This window comes from Mesoplodon mirus (genome assembly GCF_964341445.2).
Source record: "Mesoplodon mirus genome assembly, chromosome: 15".
Lineage (NCBI taxonomy): Eukaryota > Metazoa > Chordata > Mammalia > Artiodactyla > Ziphiidae > Mesoplodon > Mesoplodon mirus.
In genome coordinates, this window is record NC_138991.1 from 85,056,146 (window position 1) to 85,074,678 (window position 18,533).

General features: G+C 47.5%; 1 protein-coding gene across 7 annotated transcripts in view; it reads left to right on the forward strand.

The window, feature by feature from the left end:
• Positions 1–18,533, forward strand: part of CARD11 (caspase recruitment domain family member 11) — a 108,089-nt gene that overhangs the window by 69,482 nt on the left and 20,074 nt on the right. For 4 of the 7 annotated variants that reach the window (XM_082600549.1, XM_082600545.1, XM_082600544.1 and 1 more), the window contains 7 exons: positions 7,999–8,211; positions 9,774–9,911; positions 11,007–11,332; positions 14,452–14,631; positions 15,581–15,733; positions 16,201–16,326; positions 16,878–17,075. In XM_082600549.1, coding sequence (XP_082456675.1) covers positions 7,999–8,211; positions 9,774–9,911; positions 11,007–11,332; positions 14,452–14,631; positions 15,581–15,733; positions 16,201–16,326; positions 16,878–17,075 — 1,334 coding nt within the window. Of the gene's footprint in view, positions 1–7,998; positions 8,212–9,773; positions 9,912–10,971; positions 11,333–14,451; positions 14,632–15,580; positions 15,734–16,200; positions 16,327–16,877; positions 17,076–18,533 lie in introns of those variants that run through there. The other 3 variants (XM_082600546.1, XM_082600547.1, XM_082600548.1) reach the window with 3 other exon arrangements.

An 18,533-nucleotide genomic window follows, 5' to 3' on the forward strand; every position in this document is an offset into this window, starting at 1 on the left:
ACCTGAGACTTGCCAGGGGAGTGGGGAGGGGTGGGTTCCAGGCCGAGGGAGGAGCAGGAAGCAGGTTCTGAGCAAGCGGGCACCTGGTGGAGAATCAGAGACCGTCAGGCGAGGCGCAACCATGGGCGCTGGTGGGGGGCCACCCTCAGCTCGGAGGTCAAGACAGAGATGCTGAAGTGTGTCACAGCAGCAGCTGGGGCCACACGGTCCATGTTTCCAGCGAATGGCGGGGGAACGTGAGACCAGCAGCTGCCACGGAGTTTGTCCACCGGCAGGTAGTCTCCTTGGCCTGTAAAAACTTGAGCAAAATAGCCCTTCCTGTAGAATGTGGCCCAGGAGCCTTGAACCTGCTTTTTCTGGCTGTTGTGTGTAGAAAGACAGATGTGGTCTAGGGTTTGACTCAAGACCAAGCCAGACCCTGCTGAGGGTACTGTCCGAGTTGCCATCAACTCTGGCTACAGCTGAGGGGAGGGAGGACTGTCCAGCCTGATAGGTTGTTAAAGCTCAGGGCCTCGGCGTCTAAGAGTGTGTTTCCGAGCAGATGTTTCATCCAGGTTCCTCCAGGTGATGGGGCCAAGTCAGGCTGAGTTACAGGGAAGCGTTTGAGAAGAGAAATACATTTGAAATTGTGGTCAAGGTGGGTTTTTTTTCTTTTGAGCCTAGCTATACTATCCAGAGTTCCTGCCCGTGAAATATTTCATACATTTTTATACATACACACACACACACAAATAAAAATGTATACGTGTATCTATGAAACAACAGTAAAACGGACACGTGTGTCCCAGCTGAAGCAGTATTTCCCAGGATCACACATGTCACCTATGTGTCCCACAACGTCACAGCCATCCTGCTGCCCTCAACCTTCTGACGTTTATCAGACCCCTGCTCTTCGGTACAGTTTTGCAGTATATCCTCAACCATATAGCTGAGTTGCGTGTGTTTGGGAAATTTCATGGGTGCTCCCCTATCGCACGTAATCTTTCGCGACTTGCTTTTACACTCAGCGTCACCTCCCCGAGGTCCGTCCGTGTTGACGCATGGAGCCGTAGTTCTTTTCCCCTGCCCTGCTGTAGGGTATGCCATCGTTGAATACGCACATTAGTTACCCACTCTACTTGTGTCAGGATGTCTGTATGGTGTCCAGGTTTTCTGGATACACGACGCCTCTGTTGAATATTCATGCCTGAGTCTCCAGCTCAAATTAATGGGGAGATTCTTGAAGGTCTGTAGCAAGGACCAGGCATCACATGTGGCCAGGCTTACAGGGCTGGGAAGCAGAGTTATGCACCCAGAGAGTGGCCTCTTGCCACTTCTCAGGGGCCCTCGGGGTCTCTCACTGCAGCTCTGCCTGGCAGACCAGCTCCCTCCGCTTCCATAGCCTCGACCTGCCTGGGGCTCTGCTTTACTGTGGCCAAGTTCTGGCCTCCACTGTGGGCACCCTGATGCCACCTTCTAGCTAATTCCCCACAGCACACTCACCCGCTCCACTGTCTCTTTGGCCCATAGGAAATTCCCAGGTCAAGGGATTGGACTAGTGCACCCAGCCTCGGGATTGGTCCTCTTTGGAGCAGGTCAGTCGGCTGTGGCTGGAGGGTTTATTTGGTACAGACAGGATATCAGGGCTGTGGCCATCTGAGGACGTGAGCAGGAAGGCAGATATTACATTTTGGCGTATCTGTTTCCCTAGACTTGGCTGTCATCTTTGTTCATTTTTCTTTTTCTCCTTTTTCAAACTATACACATAATACATTGATACGTGTGTGTGTTGTAAACACTAAAACAGTATAGGTAACGTCCAAGTCCTCCTGGCCTGTAACCTCAGAATTCCTCCCTCTTCTTAGATAGAATCACTATAATCAGATCCTGTCAAACTTTTCCCCTCCCTCCTTCTTTCCCTCCCCTCCCCTCTCCCTATTTCTCTCTCCCCTTCTCTCTCTTTCACACACAAACACACACACACATACACACACACACCCCTACCTATATAATTATAGGTGTTGCATTACATGAATGATTTTATACTGTGTTGTGATATTTTTTCTGACACCAAATGTACAGTCTTTTCTTGACACCAAATACGTGTCATAGTTTCACACATCCACCAATTCTCTGACACCAACTGGGTGTCCAGCAATCCAGTTCAATTCTGACACTAACTGTCCAGAGGCAGCAAAGATGCCACAGGCTAAGGGCTCAATCCCACAAGCCTGCCCCCGCCTCGGATGTTGGCCCCAAACCCAGGGCCACCTGCCCTCTGCCTGAGCAGCTCTAAATCAGGGTCTCCCACAGCCTCCTCGCCAGGTGCAATAATTTGCTGGAATGGCTCACAGAACTCAGGAAAACACTATACTTATTATAACAGTTGATTTTAAAGGGTACAAATGAAAACACATATGAGGAGGTCCGGAAGGGTCCCGAGCACAGGGGCCTCTGTTCGCGTGGAGTTGAGATGAACCACTCGCCCAGCATGTGCTTGAATTCAGAAACTTGGAAGCTCTTTGCCCCCCATCGTTGAGGGATTTTCATCAAGGCGCTATTATGTGTGTGATTGATTAAATCATTCTCTGTTGGTGACTGAGTCCAATCTCTAGCCCCTCTCACCTCCCCTGAGGCAGGAATGTGGGGCTGAAAGTGACAACCTTCCAATCACTCCCCTGGTTCTTCTGGCATTCAGCTCCCATCCTAAAGCTACTAGGGGCCCCTTACCCAAGAGTTATCTTGTTACCATACAAAAAGCATTCACACTCTTGTCACTCTGGAGATTACACTCTGTGCTGGGAACCCGGGGCAAAGACCAAATATATTTTTTAATTATACCGCATGTATGTGTGTACATTTTTACTTTTATATTTTTATTTTTTTAACATCTTTATTGGAGTATAATTGCTTTACAATCGTGCATTTGTTTCTGCTTTATAACAAAGTGAATCAGCTATACCTATACATATATCCCCATATCTCTTCCCTCTTGCGTCTCCCTCCCTCCCTTTACTTTTTTAAATAAACGATGTCTTGGGATCTTTTTATGTCACCACATCCTTTCAAAATGTTATTCTATAGTACAAAAGGATCATGAAGTATCTGCTGAAGAATGTTTGGATTGTCTGCATTTTTGTCCTATTATAAATAGTGCTAAATTTTCAAGTAAAAAACCGGGGGGGAAATTAAATATCCATTATAGGGAAATGAAGAAATAAACTATGGTATATTCTTGCAATGAAATAATACATCCAACAGTTAAAAATGAATAAACCAATAAAAATTAAGGGATTGCCAGATTAGATTGAAACAACAAGATCACACGTATACTATCTACAGGAGGAAAAACCTTACATCCAAAGGTACAAAGAGGTTGAAAGTAAAAGGATAGAAATATAGACTATGCTAAAAAGAATCATAAAAGAGCTAGAGTGGCTTATATCAGACAAAATAGACGTTAAAAGTGTTACTAGAACTAAAGAAGAGATTTCATAATGATAAAAGTGTCAACCACCAGGAAGTTGTAACAGTTATAAATATAACCTAACCCAAACAACAGAGCCTCAACATACATGAAGCAAAAACTGACAGAATTGGGGCTTCCCTGGTGGCGCAGTGGCTGAGAGTCCGCCTGCCGATGCAGGGGACATGGTCCGTGCCCCGGTCCAGGAGGATCCCACATGCCGCGGAGCGGCTGGGCCCGTGAGCCATGGCCGCTGAGCCTGCGCGTCCGGAGCCTGTGCTCCGCAACCAGAGAGGCCACAACAGTGAGAGGCCCGTGTACCGCAAAAAAAAAAAAAAAAAACAGAATTGAAGGGAGAAATGTAAAATTCAACAATAATAGATGGATGGAGATTTTTAATACTCTACTTTCAATAATGGATAGAACAGTAGACAGAAGATCAACAAGGAAATAGGAGACTTGAACTTGGACTTGTCTATAGTACATGCCACCTAACAGCAGAATACGTACTCTTCTCAAGCACCCACCTGGAATGTTCTCCATATGCTGGTCCATAAAACAAACTAAAGTAAGTTTAAAAGGATTGAAGTGATCCAAAGTATGTTTTCCAACCACAATGGAATTAAATTAAAAATCAATAACAGAAAGTAATTTGGGAAGTTAACAAATATGGGAAATTAAACATCACACTTCTAAATAACCAGTAGGTCAAAGAAATCACACAAGAAAATAGAATATTTACTTTGAGACAAACGGAAATGAAAATGCAACATACTGAAACTTAAGTGGTCTCACTAAAGCAGTGCTCAGAAGGAAATTTATAGCTATAAATGTTAATACTTTTAAAAGATCTCAAATCGGTAACCTAACCTTCCACTTTATGAAACTAGAAAAAGAAGAGCAAACTAAAACTGAAGCAAGCATAAGAAAGGAAGTAATACTATTAGGACAAAAATAAATGAGTTAGAGAAGAGAAGAGCAATAGAGAAAATCAATGAAACCAAAAGTTGGTTCTTTGAAATTTCAACAAAATTGACAAACCCTTAGCTAGACTGACCAAGAGAAAAAGAGAGATGATCCAAATTACTAGAATCAGAAATAAAAGAAGGGACATTACTACCAACCTTACAGAAATAAAAGGCAAAATAAAAATAAAGGAATAATATGAACAGTTTTTTCTAATAAGGTAACTTACATGAAATGGACAAATTCCTAGAAAGACAAATTACTGAGACTTACTCAAGAAAAACAGGAACCTACAACAAGTAAAGAATTAGTAATCAAAAACCTCCCTACCGGGGCTTCCCTGGTGGGGCAGTGGTTGAGAGTCCGCCTGCTGATGCAGGGGACACGGGTTCATGCCCCGGGCCGGGAAGATCCCACATGGCTGCGGAGCAGCTGAGCCCGTGAACCATGGCCACTGGGCCTGCGCGTCCGGAGCCTGTGCTTAGCAACGGGAGAGGCCACAACAGTGAGAGGCCCGCATACTGCAAAAAAAACAACAACCTACCTACCAAGAAAAGCCTTCCTTGGTGACCTCTACCAAACAAAAGACAAAAGTATGCCAATTCTTCATAAACTCTCCAAAAAAGTAGAAGAGGAAGAAACACTTCCCAATTTATTCTATGAGGCAAAATTTACCCTGATGTCAAAACCAGTCAGACATCAAAGAAAACTACTGACTAACATCTCTCATCAGGTATGGATGCCAAAATGCTCAAAAATATACTAGCAAACCAAATCCAACAAGTCCATAACTAACTGGGATTCATAGCAAGAATGCAAGGTTTGTTTAATACCTGAAAATCAATTAATGCAATATATTAATAGAATCAAAACTAAAAACTATATGGTAGTTGAATGCAGAAAAAGCATTTGACAAAATCAAACATCCTTTTGTGACAAAAATACTCAGGGAATTTCCTCAGCCTGATAAAGAATGTCTGAAACACACACACACTTAACCAGGTAACATCATACTTAACAGTGAAAACTGAATGCTTTTCCCCTGTGATCAAGAACAAGAAAAGGATGTCCATTCTTGCCTCTTCTATGTAACACTGTGTTAGAAGTTCTAGCCTGGGAAATTAGAGGGGAAAAAAGAGAGAGAGAAGAAAAGAAAAGGCATCCAGATTGCAAACACAGAAGTAAAACAATGTAACTGCAGATGACATTATCTTATATATAGGAAAATCATATAGAAAATGTCCTATCCTAAGGAATCCACTAACAAACTATTAGAACTAATAAATGATTTCGGTACATTTGCTGGATGGAAGAGCAATATACAAGTCATTTATTGCATATCCATATGTTAACAATTTTATTCAACAAATAACATTAAGAATACAGTCCACATTTACGATGCCATCAAAAAGAATTAAAATACTTAGGAATAAATTTAGCAAAAGAAGTGTACGCTGAAAACTACAACACATTGCTGAAAGGAATTAAAGACGATCTAAATTAATAGAAACACATCCCATATTCTTGGAGCATGACACTTAATGGTTAGATAGTAATACTGTTCAAACTGATCTACATATTCAACAGATTCACTGTCAAAATCCCAACTCCTTTTTTTTTTTGCAAGTATTGACTAGTTGATCCCTAAAATTCATATGGAATTGCAAGGGGACCTGAATAGCCAAAACAATCTGAAATGGGAAGCACAATGTTGGAAGCCTCATACTTCCCAATTTCAAAACTTACTGCACATTTACAGTGATGAAGACAGTGTGGTACTGGCATAAGGGTAGACATGTAGGTCAATGGAAGAGAATTGAGAGTCCGGAAATGAACACTCACATTTATGGTAAATTGATTTTTGACAAAGGTGCCAAGACCAGTCAATAGGGAAAGAAGAATCTTTTCAGCAAATTGTGCTGGAACTGAATATCCACATGTAAAAAACAGTTGGACCCTTACCTCACACCATACACAAAAATTAATTCAAAATGCATCATAAGCCTAAATGGGAGAGTTAAAAGTATAAAACTCTTAGAAAAATAAATAGAAGTAAATTTTTATAACCTTGAATTAAGTAATGGTTTCTTAGATACACACCAAAAGCACAAGTGAAAAAAGAAATCGGACTACATCAAAATTAAAAACTTTTGTGCTACAAATAATACCTTTAAGAAAGTGAAAAGGTAACAACAGAATAGGAGAAAATATATGCAAATCATATATCTGACTTGTATCCAGAACACATAAAAATTCCATATTAAAGACAAAGATCCAATTTAAACATGGGCAGAGGATTTGAATAGGCATTTCTCATGCACAAATGGCCAATGTGCACATGAAAAGATGCTCAATATCATTAGTTAGTAGGGAACTACAAATCAAAACCACAGTGAAATACCACTTCCCACCCATTCAGATGGGTGTACTAAAGAAGATGGACAAGAATAATTGTTGACAATTAGAACCTCATACATTGCTAGCAGGAAAAAATTAGAACCTCATACATTGCTAGCAGGAATGTAAAATGGTGCAGCCACTTTGGGAAACAGTTTAGCAGTTCCTCAAAATGTTAAACACAGAGTTACCCTATGGCTCATCAGTTCCATTTCTGCATATCTGCTCAAGGGAAATAAAAACGTGTTGACAAAAAAACGTGTACATGAATCTTCATAGTAGCATAATTCATAATAACCAAACAACCCAAAGTTATCAATGGATGAATAAACAAGATATGATATATCCATACAATGATAAAGTATTCTTCAATAAAAAGAAGTACTGAAACATGCTGCATACAACATGGATGAACCTTGAAAAGAAGCCAGTCACAAAAGACCACATGTTGCATGATCCCATTTAAGTGAAATGTCCAGAACAGACAAGTCTATTGAGACAGAAGATAGATTAGTGGTTGTCTAAGGTTGGAGGAGCAGGTATTGGAGGGAAATGGGGAGTGACTACTAAAGGGTATGAAGTTTCTTTGGGGGGTGATGAAAATGTTCTAAAATTAATTGTGCTGATGGTTGTACAACTCCGTGAATATACAAAAAAGCATTGAATTGTACACTTTTAAAAGGTGAATTGTATGGTACATGAATTATATCTCAACAAAGCTGTTTTTAAAAATGAATGAATTAGGTCTGTATGTATCAACCTAGATAAATCTTAGTAAATGCAGAGAGAAGAAAGCAAGTTGAAAAAGGAAACAGGAAAGCATATAGTATGATCCCATTTATGTGAAACTGTAAAACAAAAAGTATAGCATATATTGTTTTTGGAAATATAAATTCTTAGTAAGATATAAAAACTTGGAAGGAAAGGATATACTCCAACTACAAAACTCTCCCTCTCTCCCTATAATTTTTGCTTTAATTTTATGGCTTATCCATCCATCGTTTGTGTTTAGTACATAAAGAAATATATGTCTATTCATATCCCTTCCTTGCTCAAATAAAAGGTAGAATATATATGCTTTTCTCTACTTTTTTTTTCACTTAACAGTGGATACTGGAGATCTCTCCAAAGTTTATAGAGCTATTCCGTGAGGCTCTTTTATTAACCTTGTTGGGGTTTATGTCTAAAAGGAGGGGCGCCAGAGATGGATGACTATATGCAGACACTGAAGGATGAGGAGGATGCCTTGTGGGAGAATGTGGAGTGCAACCGGCACATGCTGAGTCGCTACATCAACCCAGCCAAGCTCACCCCCTACCTGCGCCAGTGCAAGGTCATTGATGAACAAGATGAAGATGAAGTGCTTAATGCTCCCATGCTGCCGTCCAAGATCAACCGGGCAGGTAACCTCAGGAAATAACTTACAGTTAGCTGTAGCAAAATGAAGTTTCTCTCAGTCAGGGATGTTTAACTAGAGTCCATAGACCTCTACCCACCCCTGGTCCCCCACCAAACTGTCCATGGGTAGAGAGGGTCTATTAACTTGGACAGGGGGAAATAACATCTTTATTTTACCAACCTAAGACTTAGCATTCCCTTCAATTATGGATGCAGGTAGGCAACAAATCACAATGATTAGCAATACTTGTGTCTTTGTCAACAGTAAACATTACAGATATCTTCTTATCACATTACAGCTATTACAGATTTCCAAAATATCATTTACACTCATCTTTCCCTTGACATTATAGTAGTTATTAGACCTGCCAAGAGATTGGGTTATTTAATGCATTAATAAAGAAGCACATTTATTACTGAGTCACAAATTTAATATTTGTTAACTGTATCTTATTATGATAGATTCCCTTTGTAATCCAATGCATTTTATCTGTTTGAAAATGTTATTCTGATAAAGGGTCCATAGGCTTTTCCAGACTGCCTAGGGGTCCATGACCCTTTATCACATTCATTAAAGGTAGGTAGTAAGTGTGATTTGTGAACATTGTTTTGGTTTTATATACATCTGTGTGTGTATTCACATATATGTTTGTAGCAAAATATGTCTTTGTGTGTAAGCATGCGGTCACAATGTAAAATACATTTCTTTCTGTGGTTCACAGTTTAAGAGGTTTGAAACCCACTTGCCCACAGTATGACTGGTGATAAGTAGCTCATATGCTACGCCTCTCTTTTGCATACATGACAGACATCACTAATCGCAGCATGTTTTCCTACTGAGCTTGGATGTAACTTTAGAATCCCTCTCAACACGGTGCTCCAGGCAGCTTTGACAAGCAATCAGTTGACACAAGATGAAATTTATTTATTATGTCTACCCTAGGGGAAGGATTGAGTTTTAGGACCTCAAGGGAAGAAACAGCTGAAAATAAAATGCTTAAGGAAGGGGCAAGAAATGTAAACAATAAGTGGAACCAGTAGGATAAAAACTGAAAACTGCCAAGGAAATTACACTTAGATTAAAAATGTTTCCAGACTATGTGATAATCCCATTGAAGAACATGGAGCTATTCCTGCTTCCTGTGACTTTTCCTAGCTCCCCACCCAAATACTAATCTTCCTGGTCTGAGTCCCAGAGAACCATATGTTATTCTGTAACCACTGCTGTACATCCCTCCTCCTTCAATCACAGATGCCTGTATGGTTAATTTTAGCCCTGGTCAAGCGGGAAGCTCTTTCAGACTGTTGGTTTCCTATGGCTGCTTCTGGTTCTACCAGTCTTTTGGAGAAAGGAAACTAACACTCAATATCCCTGCTGAGGGCCTGGCACTTTGATTTACATTATCTGGACTGTAAGATATAACTCAGGAGTGACAGGTTGTGGTGAGACTATCTTCTTAAGAGTGTACTGACTGGATGTGAGCCCAGCATAAGACTGGATTTGGAGACTTGCATCCAATCAGATATGTACGCTTCTGCCCACTGAGTGATTTGGCCTTTCCTCTAGGCCGACTGCTGGACATTCTACATACGAAGGGGCAAAGGGGCTATGTGGCCTTCTTGGAGAGTCTGGAATTTTACTACCCAGAATTGTACAAACTGGTGACTGGAAAGGAACCCACTCGTAGATTCTCCACCATTGTGGGTAAGTGGCTTTACCATCAGCATTCGGACTGCGATGGGAGGGGTGTGTGTGTGTGTGTGTCCAGTGGTGGGACAGTTCTAAGGTTATGGATCTGTGACATCAGGACAGTGCCCCAGTGGCACTTATGAACTGTCAACCACTTACTTCTGCCTGATGATGAAATGTAGGTCACAGAGGAACAAACTGAATCAAGAGGCAAGAGAAGTGGGTGTTTACTGAACACCCCCCCATGAATGTTGGTGGGGTGGAACTCCCCCTACCCTCTGGATCTTGTCCTTGCCTTGCCTACCCTCCTGCCAGTATCCCATGAACCAGAGCCCGTGGTCAACTTGTCATCTTAATTTTCCTTCCTAAATATTCTTAAATCAGTCTTTTCTCCATATACACCACTATCCTAGTCAAGACCCATACAACCCTCTCAGCTCTTCATATCCATTCCTGCTCTGATCCAGTGAGTTCTCTACCCCTCATGTTCCCCTCCCCTACTTAAAACCTTTCCATGGCTTTCCACTGTTTCCATCTAAAGACCCCAGGGCAGCCCACAAGGACCCTACATGGTCCAGCCCCTGATGATACTCCCAGCCTCACCTTTCTGCCTCTCCCTCTCTCTAAGCTCCAGCCACTTTGGTCTTCCTTCAGTTTCTGAAATGTGCCAGGTTCCTCTTCCCTTCCCATAGGACCTTGGCAATGTTGTTCCACCTTCCTGGAATGTGTTTTCTCTCCTCAATACTGGAGCTCATCCATCAGCAGCCTTCTCTAATGCCTCCGTCCACTCAGCTGGATCTGGTCCCCCCCCACCCCATTACACACTCTCATAGTCCCCTATACCTTTACTTTGTGCAGTCCTCTCAATCTGTAGTTTTATTTGTGTGTGATCACTTGCTTTTTTAATGTCTGTCTCCCTTACCAGACCTAAGCTCTACCGGGACCAAGGCTGTCTTGCGCACCCTGAATCCCTGGTGCCTCATGGGTAGTAAGAGCTCAGTAAAATGTTGGTGAGTGAATGAGTGGACGAATGATACCTGCCCCACGTCTGGAACCCACTTCTTCCCCTCCCCAGTCCTCAGGCCTGACTGGGTGCCCCCCTCTCCACAGTGGAGGAGGGCCACGAGGGCCTCACGCACTTCCTGATGAATGAGGTCATCAAGCTGCAGCAGCAGATGAAGGCCAAGGACCTGCAGCGGTGTGAGCTGCTGGCCAAGTCACGGCAGCTGGAGGACGACAAGAAGCAGCTGACGCTGACGCAGGTGGAGCTGCTGACCTTCCAGGATCGGTACTACAAGATGAAGGAGGAGCGGGACAGCTACAACGATGAACTGGTCAAGGTGAAGGACGACAACTACAACCTGGCCATGCGCTACGCCCAGCTCAGCGAGGAGAAAAACATGGCGGTCATGCGGAGCCGGGACCTCCAACTCGAGGTGAGGGCCGCGTGGCGGGAGCTGCTGGGCCAAAGTGAGGGAGCGGGGAGCGAAGGCCACTGGGGCAAAGACCAGCAGGCAGGCTAGGGCAGGGTTTAACACCTGGCCAGGTGAGGGAGAAGGGAAGACACAGGAGTTCTGGGAGCCTGGATCCACGGTGCGCATGCGCATGCCAACCCAGTGAGGCTTGGCGCCACAGTTTAGCGCCCAGATCCACTGCGCATGTGTGCACATGTGTACACAGACCCAGTGAGCTTGGTGTCCTGCTCAGGAGCCCTCTGGGCCACTGTGCGCATGTGCAGACTTGCGCACCTGGACCCGGTGGAGCTTCCCTCTTGCTCCGGAATGAGGACCCACCAGGCACATGAACCAGACATGCGCACGTGGGCCCAGCACGTGGGCCCTGCACCCGTGCTGGGTGAGGGGTAAGATGGAGGATCAGGGGCCTGCCCAGCTCTACGGCCCTCGGGAAAATCAGCGAGGAGGTGGGCACAGCACCTGCCCCGTGGATTCATGAGATCCTGGAGGCCGGGACTCTGCCCTTCACAGCTGTATCCACAAAGCGCAACATGTCACGGTGGAATAGTCACTTATCAATGAACAATCCAGCAGCCAAATGATAGGTGTCATTCATGAGTTTACCTCCAAAAGGGAGATGGAGAAGGGATTGCTTAACTCATTCATTCCTTTTATTGTGCACCGCCTCGCACCGGGCTCTTTTCCAGGGATACATAACTCAAAACCAAAGCCCTGCTGTCGTGGAGCTCCCATTCTAATCAGAAAAAAAATGCATCAATAGCTGGTAGTAATACGTGCTATTAAGAAGAGGAAGAAAAGAGTTTAGGGATGGTGAGTGAGGGGTGCTGTTTTTTTTTTCTTTGCGGTACACAGGCCTCTCACTGTTGTGGCCTCTCCCTCTGCAGAGCACAGGCTCCGGACGCGCAGGTTCAGTGGCCATGGCTCACGGGCCCAGCCGCTCCGCAGCACGTGGGATCCTCCCGGACCGGGGCGCGAACCCGTGTCCCCTGCATCGGCAGGCGGGCTCTCAACCACTGCGCCACCAGGGAAACCCTAGGGGTGCTGTTTTAAATAGGATGGTCAGGAAGCGTTCCTGAGAAGGATACGCAGGAGCAGAGATCTGAGGAAAGGGAGGAGCCAACCATGCAAGTCTCAGGGGAAAAGCAAAGAGCAAGTGTAAAGGCCCCAGGTAGGGGCCGTGCTTGGTGTCTTTGAGAAACAGCAGGAGAACCAGTGGGGCTGGAGCCAAATGAGCAAATGCGAGATGGCCAGGGTCCAGATCCTGGGGGCTTGGTAAGAACTTTGGAATTTATTCCAGTAGTGATGGAAGCCACTGAGGGATTGAGAGCTGGGAGGGACAACTGATTTATATCTAGAAAGATCACTCTGGCTGCTGGGTGGAAAATAGACTCTCAGAATATTTATTAAGCACCTGCCATGTGTAAGGCACGGTGCTAAGCACTGTGGGGGACATAGGCATAAATAACCTGATTCGTGCCCAGGTCACTTACAATTTCATTGAACCAGACAGATCAGTAAACAATCCACTAGAATTCAGGTGAATTGAGTCAGTGGCATAGCAGGCAAAGAGCAGGAGCTTTTAAATCCTTTGGATTTGACTTCAAATCTGACTTCTGGCTTCTGGCTTTACCACTTAGTTGGCTCTTGGCCTCAGTTTCCTCATTTGTAAATGCCAGTTACATGGAAATGAAAATAATACCTACGCCCTAGGATTGCTGAGATACTGAAATATGTCTTTGGCAAGATGGCTGACCTAGTAAGCACCCACTTTGTGTCCACTTGGATGGGACTGGGGATCTAGACCCAGAACAGGTCACTTGGGTTCATCTTCCAAGACTCTAAGGAGGAGTGTGTGTGTGTGTGTGTGTGTGTGTGTGTGTGTGTGTGTGTTTGTGTGTGTGTGTGTGTGTGTGTGTGTGTGTCCAGGAAGCAAGGTTTCTGTGCTGTCTCATCTAGGATTTGGAGGTGTTAACCTGTGGCGGAGCTTTAAAACTTTCTCTCCTAGAACTTTCTCCCGTTTTATGTTTTTCTGGCCATATAGTAAGAGTGAGAAACCATATCTAGAACTTGAAAGAACATCTGGCCAGCTGAGTCCTAGGCCATTTCTCAGGCCCAGGCTGCTTCCCTGCATTCCTCTTTGTTCCTTCCCTCAGACCACAGGCGTACAGCCGAGGTCCCTTCCTTGCTGAAGCCACCACCCTCTACCTGCCAGATTTCTTGAGATGTTCCCCCCATAAGCCTAGAATTTGGTGCCCTCTTCCTTGCAGACCTTGAAAACAATCTTCTTCTTCTAGGTGTTTTGCCAAGGCTGATCAGTTTGGGGAAGCAGCCAGGCTAAGTCACAGAGGTTTGAGAAGCTTCCTCCTGGTCTCAGTTCCTCACACTCGCCTCCTGGGTGAAGCTCAGCACAGCTGGAGAAGTTGTCCCATTTCCAGGGGTAGTAACTGCCTTCTCCTCCAGGAAGCCACTCTTTCTTACACACTAGGTCTGGGCAGGTCCTTTAGGCCAGAGATCCTGTCAATGGCAGCAATGCCATTTGTTCAACTAAAATCCTGTGTGAAACACAAGAGGCCAAAACACGTGCATATGCAGAGCTACTGTGGGGTGTGAAGTCAGGGGGGGCCCGGATCTCCCCACTCCCCATCTCTTTGCTCCCTTCTATAACACGAAGGTTCTTGAGGGAATCTTGACTTCTGAGGATCAGAGTTTGAAACCCATCCTAAAAGACCTTTAAAATGGATAACATACCTCAGGGAAACACCAGGTTGGGTACCTTTTATACTAGTCTGTAATCTGTTCCACCCCACAAAAATTGCCAGAGGGAGTCTTCCAGGGGACATAACTGCTTTAGAACTGTTCTAAATTAATGGATCAGGACCTCTTCCTCAACACGGAGGGGGTGGTTCGTTTCACTGGAAGGGGTTTCTTTGAGGCCTTCTCTGTCACCAACTGGAGGAAGGAGAGAGGGGGGCAGAACGCACAGGTCATGCTGGAAGTCCAGGAGGATCTGCGAGGCACTGCCTTTTCTGAACGTTTCCTGCCAACTGCCTTCTCCCCTCGGCACCCTGTGGGTGTTTCAGATCGACCAGCTCAAGCATCGATTGAATAAGATGGAGGAGGAATGCAAGCTGGAGAGGAATCAGTCGCTGAAACTAAAGAACGACATCGAGAACCGGCCCAAGAAGGAGCAAGTTCTGGAGCTGGAGCGGGAGAATGAGATGCTGAAGACCAAGATCCAGGAGCTGCAGTCCATCATCCAGGTGAGGGCCAGTGCGGGCACAGTGGGCAGAAGGGAGGATGAGGGTCGGGGACGGACATGCCTGCCTGGGTGTGAGTCCCAGAGCCACCACTTGCTGACCGCAGGACCACAGAGAATTCATGTCGTCCTTGGGCACCTTAGTCCCTCCTCTGTCAGCGGGGGTGACCACACCACCCACTTCTCAGAGACACGACATTATGTGAGATAAAACTTGTGACGATGTTCCCTTGGCCGAATCACTCCATGAAAATCACCATTCACACAAAATCACTGCCCTGGGTGCTGTGAGAAAAGTACATCCGAGAAATCTTCTTGCCTTAAAGATCCCAAGAAACTCAACTCTCAGCTCTGTGTGATTTGTTAAAACTTCAAGAGCCTCCCCACCTTTGCCATCACAGGATCATCTGTAGGTACAGAGGAATAATATCCCAAAATACATATGCAGGGAAAGAGAAAAGGCACCCGCCCCTTCCTCCAGAATGATTCCCCCCACCCCCCAGGATTGGCTGCCTGGCGTGGAAGGCTCTAGTTCAGAGCAGAGGATGAGTCCCGGTTTAGTCGGAGAGATAAATTGGTATTTCAGGGGAGGCATCTGGAAGGCAGACCAGCCCTCTCTTTGTGGTCACCCGTGAAGTGTGTGGAGCAGCAGCAAGTGCTCCTCTGAGCTCTGATAAGAGCCGGGACAGAACAGTAGGCATCGAGATGTGTCTGCGCAGAAGTGGGTTTTATGCTTCTTTCCAGGTGATAAAATTCATAAATAAGAAGCTGCTTAAGGGCCCCAAGAGACAGCGACCCTTGCCTCTCTCTGCTCCCCTGGCCCAAAACCTTCTGCTGGCTCAGTGTGTCACCGGCACTGTCGTCTGCCGCCTTCCGGGCCCCACGCTCCCTGCCCTTCCCGTGCCCCCAGCACCGTTAAATGTTCCCCCCTTCCGCACTCCCTGCCCGCCCAGGCCGGGAAGCGCAGCCTGCCAGACTCGGACAAGGCCATCCTGGACATCCTGGAGCATGACCGCAGGGAGGCCCTGGAGGACCGACAGGAGCTCGTCAACAAGATCTACAACCTGCAGGAGGAGGTCCGCCAGGCGGAGGAGCTGAGGGACAAGGTGGGGCCCCTGGGAGGTCGGGGCAGCACCCACCCAGCTGGCATCCTCGGGCTGGGAGCCCCTGTGCACGGATGTGCGTTAGTGGAACCTCCAGAGCCCACACTCTCTTCCAGGGGCCAGGTCTGGCCCCTGGTGTAAATTCCCTGTGCGTCAGCACCTGCAGTTGCTTGTGATGACTAAGCGTCAGCACGGCACCTGTCTTCCCCATGGCTGAAGGCCACAGGAGGGCGCACGTGGCATCCACCCTGCCTCCCGCTCATTCCCTGGCACATAGTAGGTCCACAGCAGATCTCCGTTGATGGACTGGCCTTTTACCTTGGTCCCATCTGGTCAGAGAGCTGACTCTCACAAGGTCAGGCCCTGTGGGGAGGGGCAGGCCGGCTCCGGGAAGACGCAGCCAGAAAATGGCTCTCGGCCCCGATTGATGACCGCTTGATGCATGTGTTGATTTCCCCCTGTGCTCGCAGTACCTGGAGGAGAAAGAGGACCTGCAGCTGAAGTGCTCGACCCTGGGGAAGGACTGCGAGATGTACAAGCACCGCATGAACACCCTCATGCTGCAGCTGGAGGAGGTAGAGCGGGAACGGGACCAGGTACGGGCTGCCCAGGGCAGCTGCGCGGCAGGCCTGCGGGCTCCGGGCTGTGGGATCCAGCAGGAGGTTTTGTCCGGGGCAGTGTCATTAACTCCGCCGGAATCGCTCGTGAATCCATCTTTCCTGCTTCCATTCCCAAAGTGAATCCTATCCCAGTTCGTTTGAATAGCATGGGGGCCTGAGCTGGACCCCGGCGGCCTGGGCTTTAGAGTAAGATGGCCAGGTCCAGACCCTGTCACTCTTCAGACGCGTGGCTGCAGGCAAGCTGCCACTCCCTGGAAGCCTCGTCTGTGAAATGGGAAGAATAATAATGGTGCCACTCGCTAGGGCGGAGGGTGGGCTCCAAGGGACACAGCCGGGGCTGGACAGACGGGGGCTGTGGCATGTTGTTCAGGATGGTATCGACTGAAACGCCCAAGGGTCGGAGTCCAGAAAAGGGCCAGAGGCCGTGGGACTGACGCGTGGGCTGGGGAGCAGGCGTCTGGGTCTGACTTGGGAGCGTCGGGGCGAAGAGCCAAGCGGCCTCGTCCTCCTCCTCCTCCTCCGGGCAGGCCTTCCATTCCCGGGACGAGGCGCAGACCCAGTACTCCCAGTGCTTAATCGAAAAGGACAAGTACAGGAAACAGATCCGCGAGCTGGAGGAGAAGAACGACGAGATGAGGATCGAGATGGTCCGGCGGGAAGCCTGCATCGTGAACCTGGAGAGCAAGCTCCGGCGCCTGTCCAAGGACAGCGGCAGCCTCGAGCAGGTGGGGCCGGCCGGGCGCGCGTGCTCCCGCGAGGAAGCACACCCTTCCCTCCCACACCCAGAACGGCCGTGCCCCTGAACCGTCGCGTGTCTGGGTTGTGATGAGTAGAAGCCGCTCATTTGGAAGCTAGAAGAGGCAGGACAAAACCCTGGCCTGGCCGCTTGCTGGCCGGGTGACCTCGGGCGAGTCCCTTCCGCCTCAGCTGACCTCTGTCAACCGTTAGCCTGCCACTGGGTTTCCTTAAACCCCTCTGGACGGGCATCGGGTGTAAGACGCCCTGCTCCCTTTAAAGTCAGTAGGGCCTGTGAGGAAACCGTCATTTATCTCGATATGAAGTTCAGGCACGTGTCACAGCGGGGCCCCAGGCGCTCCGAAGTGAACGATGCCATGATGAAGGCAGATGATGTTATCACTCTCATAGCTGTGGGCTTGGGTGCCTTTGTCTGCAGGTACTGTGCTAAGTGCCTTCCGTGCCACAGGACTGCCCGCCAGGACAGTAAGATCGCTGTCTTCCTTTGCCAAGGGTAGAATCCAGACACAAGCGGCTGAGTAACTTGCCCAAGGGCATCGCTAGTCAGTCACCTGGAGAAACCAGGATAGGACCCACCCTCCCAGCCCCTCGCCCAGAGGACTCAGATCTAGTGCTGGACGCAGATCCAGGAGCATGACATTTCAACGCAAGTGTTGTAAATTACGCGTTGAAGGGGTGCTGCGGGCGCCCAGGGGAGGAGGCCTCCATTCTGTCAGGCTTCCGGGAAAGACTCCCTACAGGAGAAGCCGGCCTCGGGACCTCCATTTGGGATGCTGTCCCCGGACTTCACCTGGCCAAGTTCTGACCCCCTTCTGGGGTTGGCTGGAGTGTCAACTTCCTCGGCTAGGCCTTCACTGGTTCCTGATGGAAACCAGGAGCCTCTGTGTCATGCCCTCAACTCTTGCGCGTTTCCCACAGTTTGTAATCGCGCAGAAGCTCCATGTAGGCCCCTCTGTTTGTCCAACGTGTAGCACGGTGCCAGGCACAGGGTGGACCCTCGGGGAACAGCTGCTGAATTTATGAACGAAAGCTGTGACGGTGCCTGGCTAGGTGAGGAAAGATGGGGCTGTATTCCAGCCCACAGGGACACCACAAGCAAAGGCCTGGAGGTGTGACAGCCATGGCATGCCGTCGGCAGGCCGCGGTTGGCAGGTCTGTCTGTCATCCATGGAGTGGGAGGCGGGGACAGGCAGGAGGTGGGCTGGAGGGGGTCGCAGGAGGGAGCAGGGCGGGCCCGTCGGCTGAGGAGCTTGGTCGCGAGTTATTCTTGGACGTGAAGGATTTTGTGCGGGGAAGTAAGGCCAAAAGCTTTGGGTTTGGAGGCAACGTAGCGTGAGGGTGTTGTGTGGCTCTGAGGGGATCAAGCAGAAGTTACTTAATATTCTTGCACCTCAGCTTCAGATAATGGCTGTAAGGTACTTAGGACA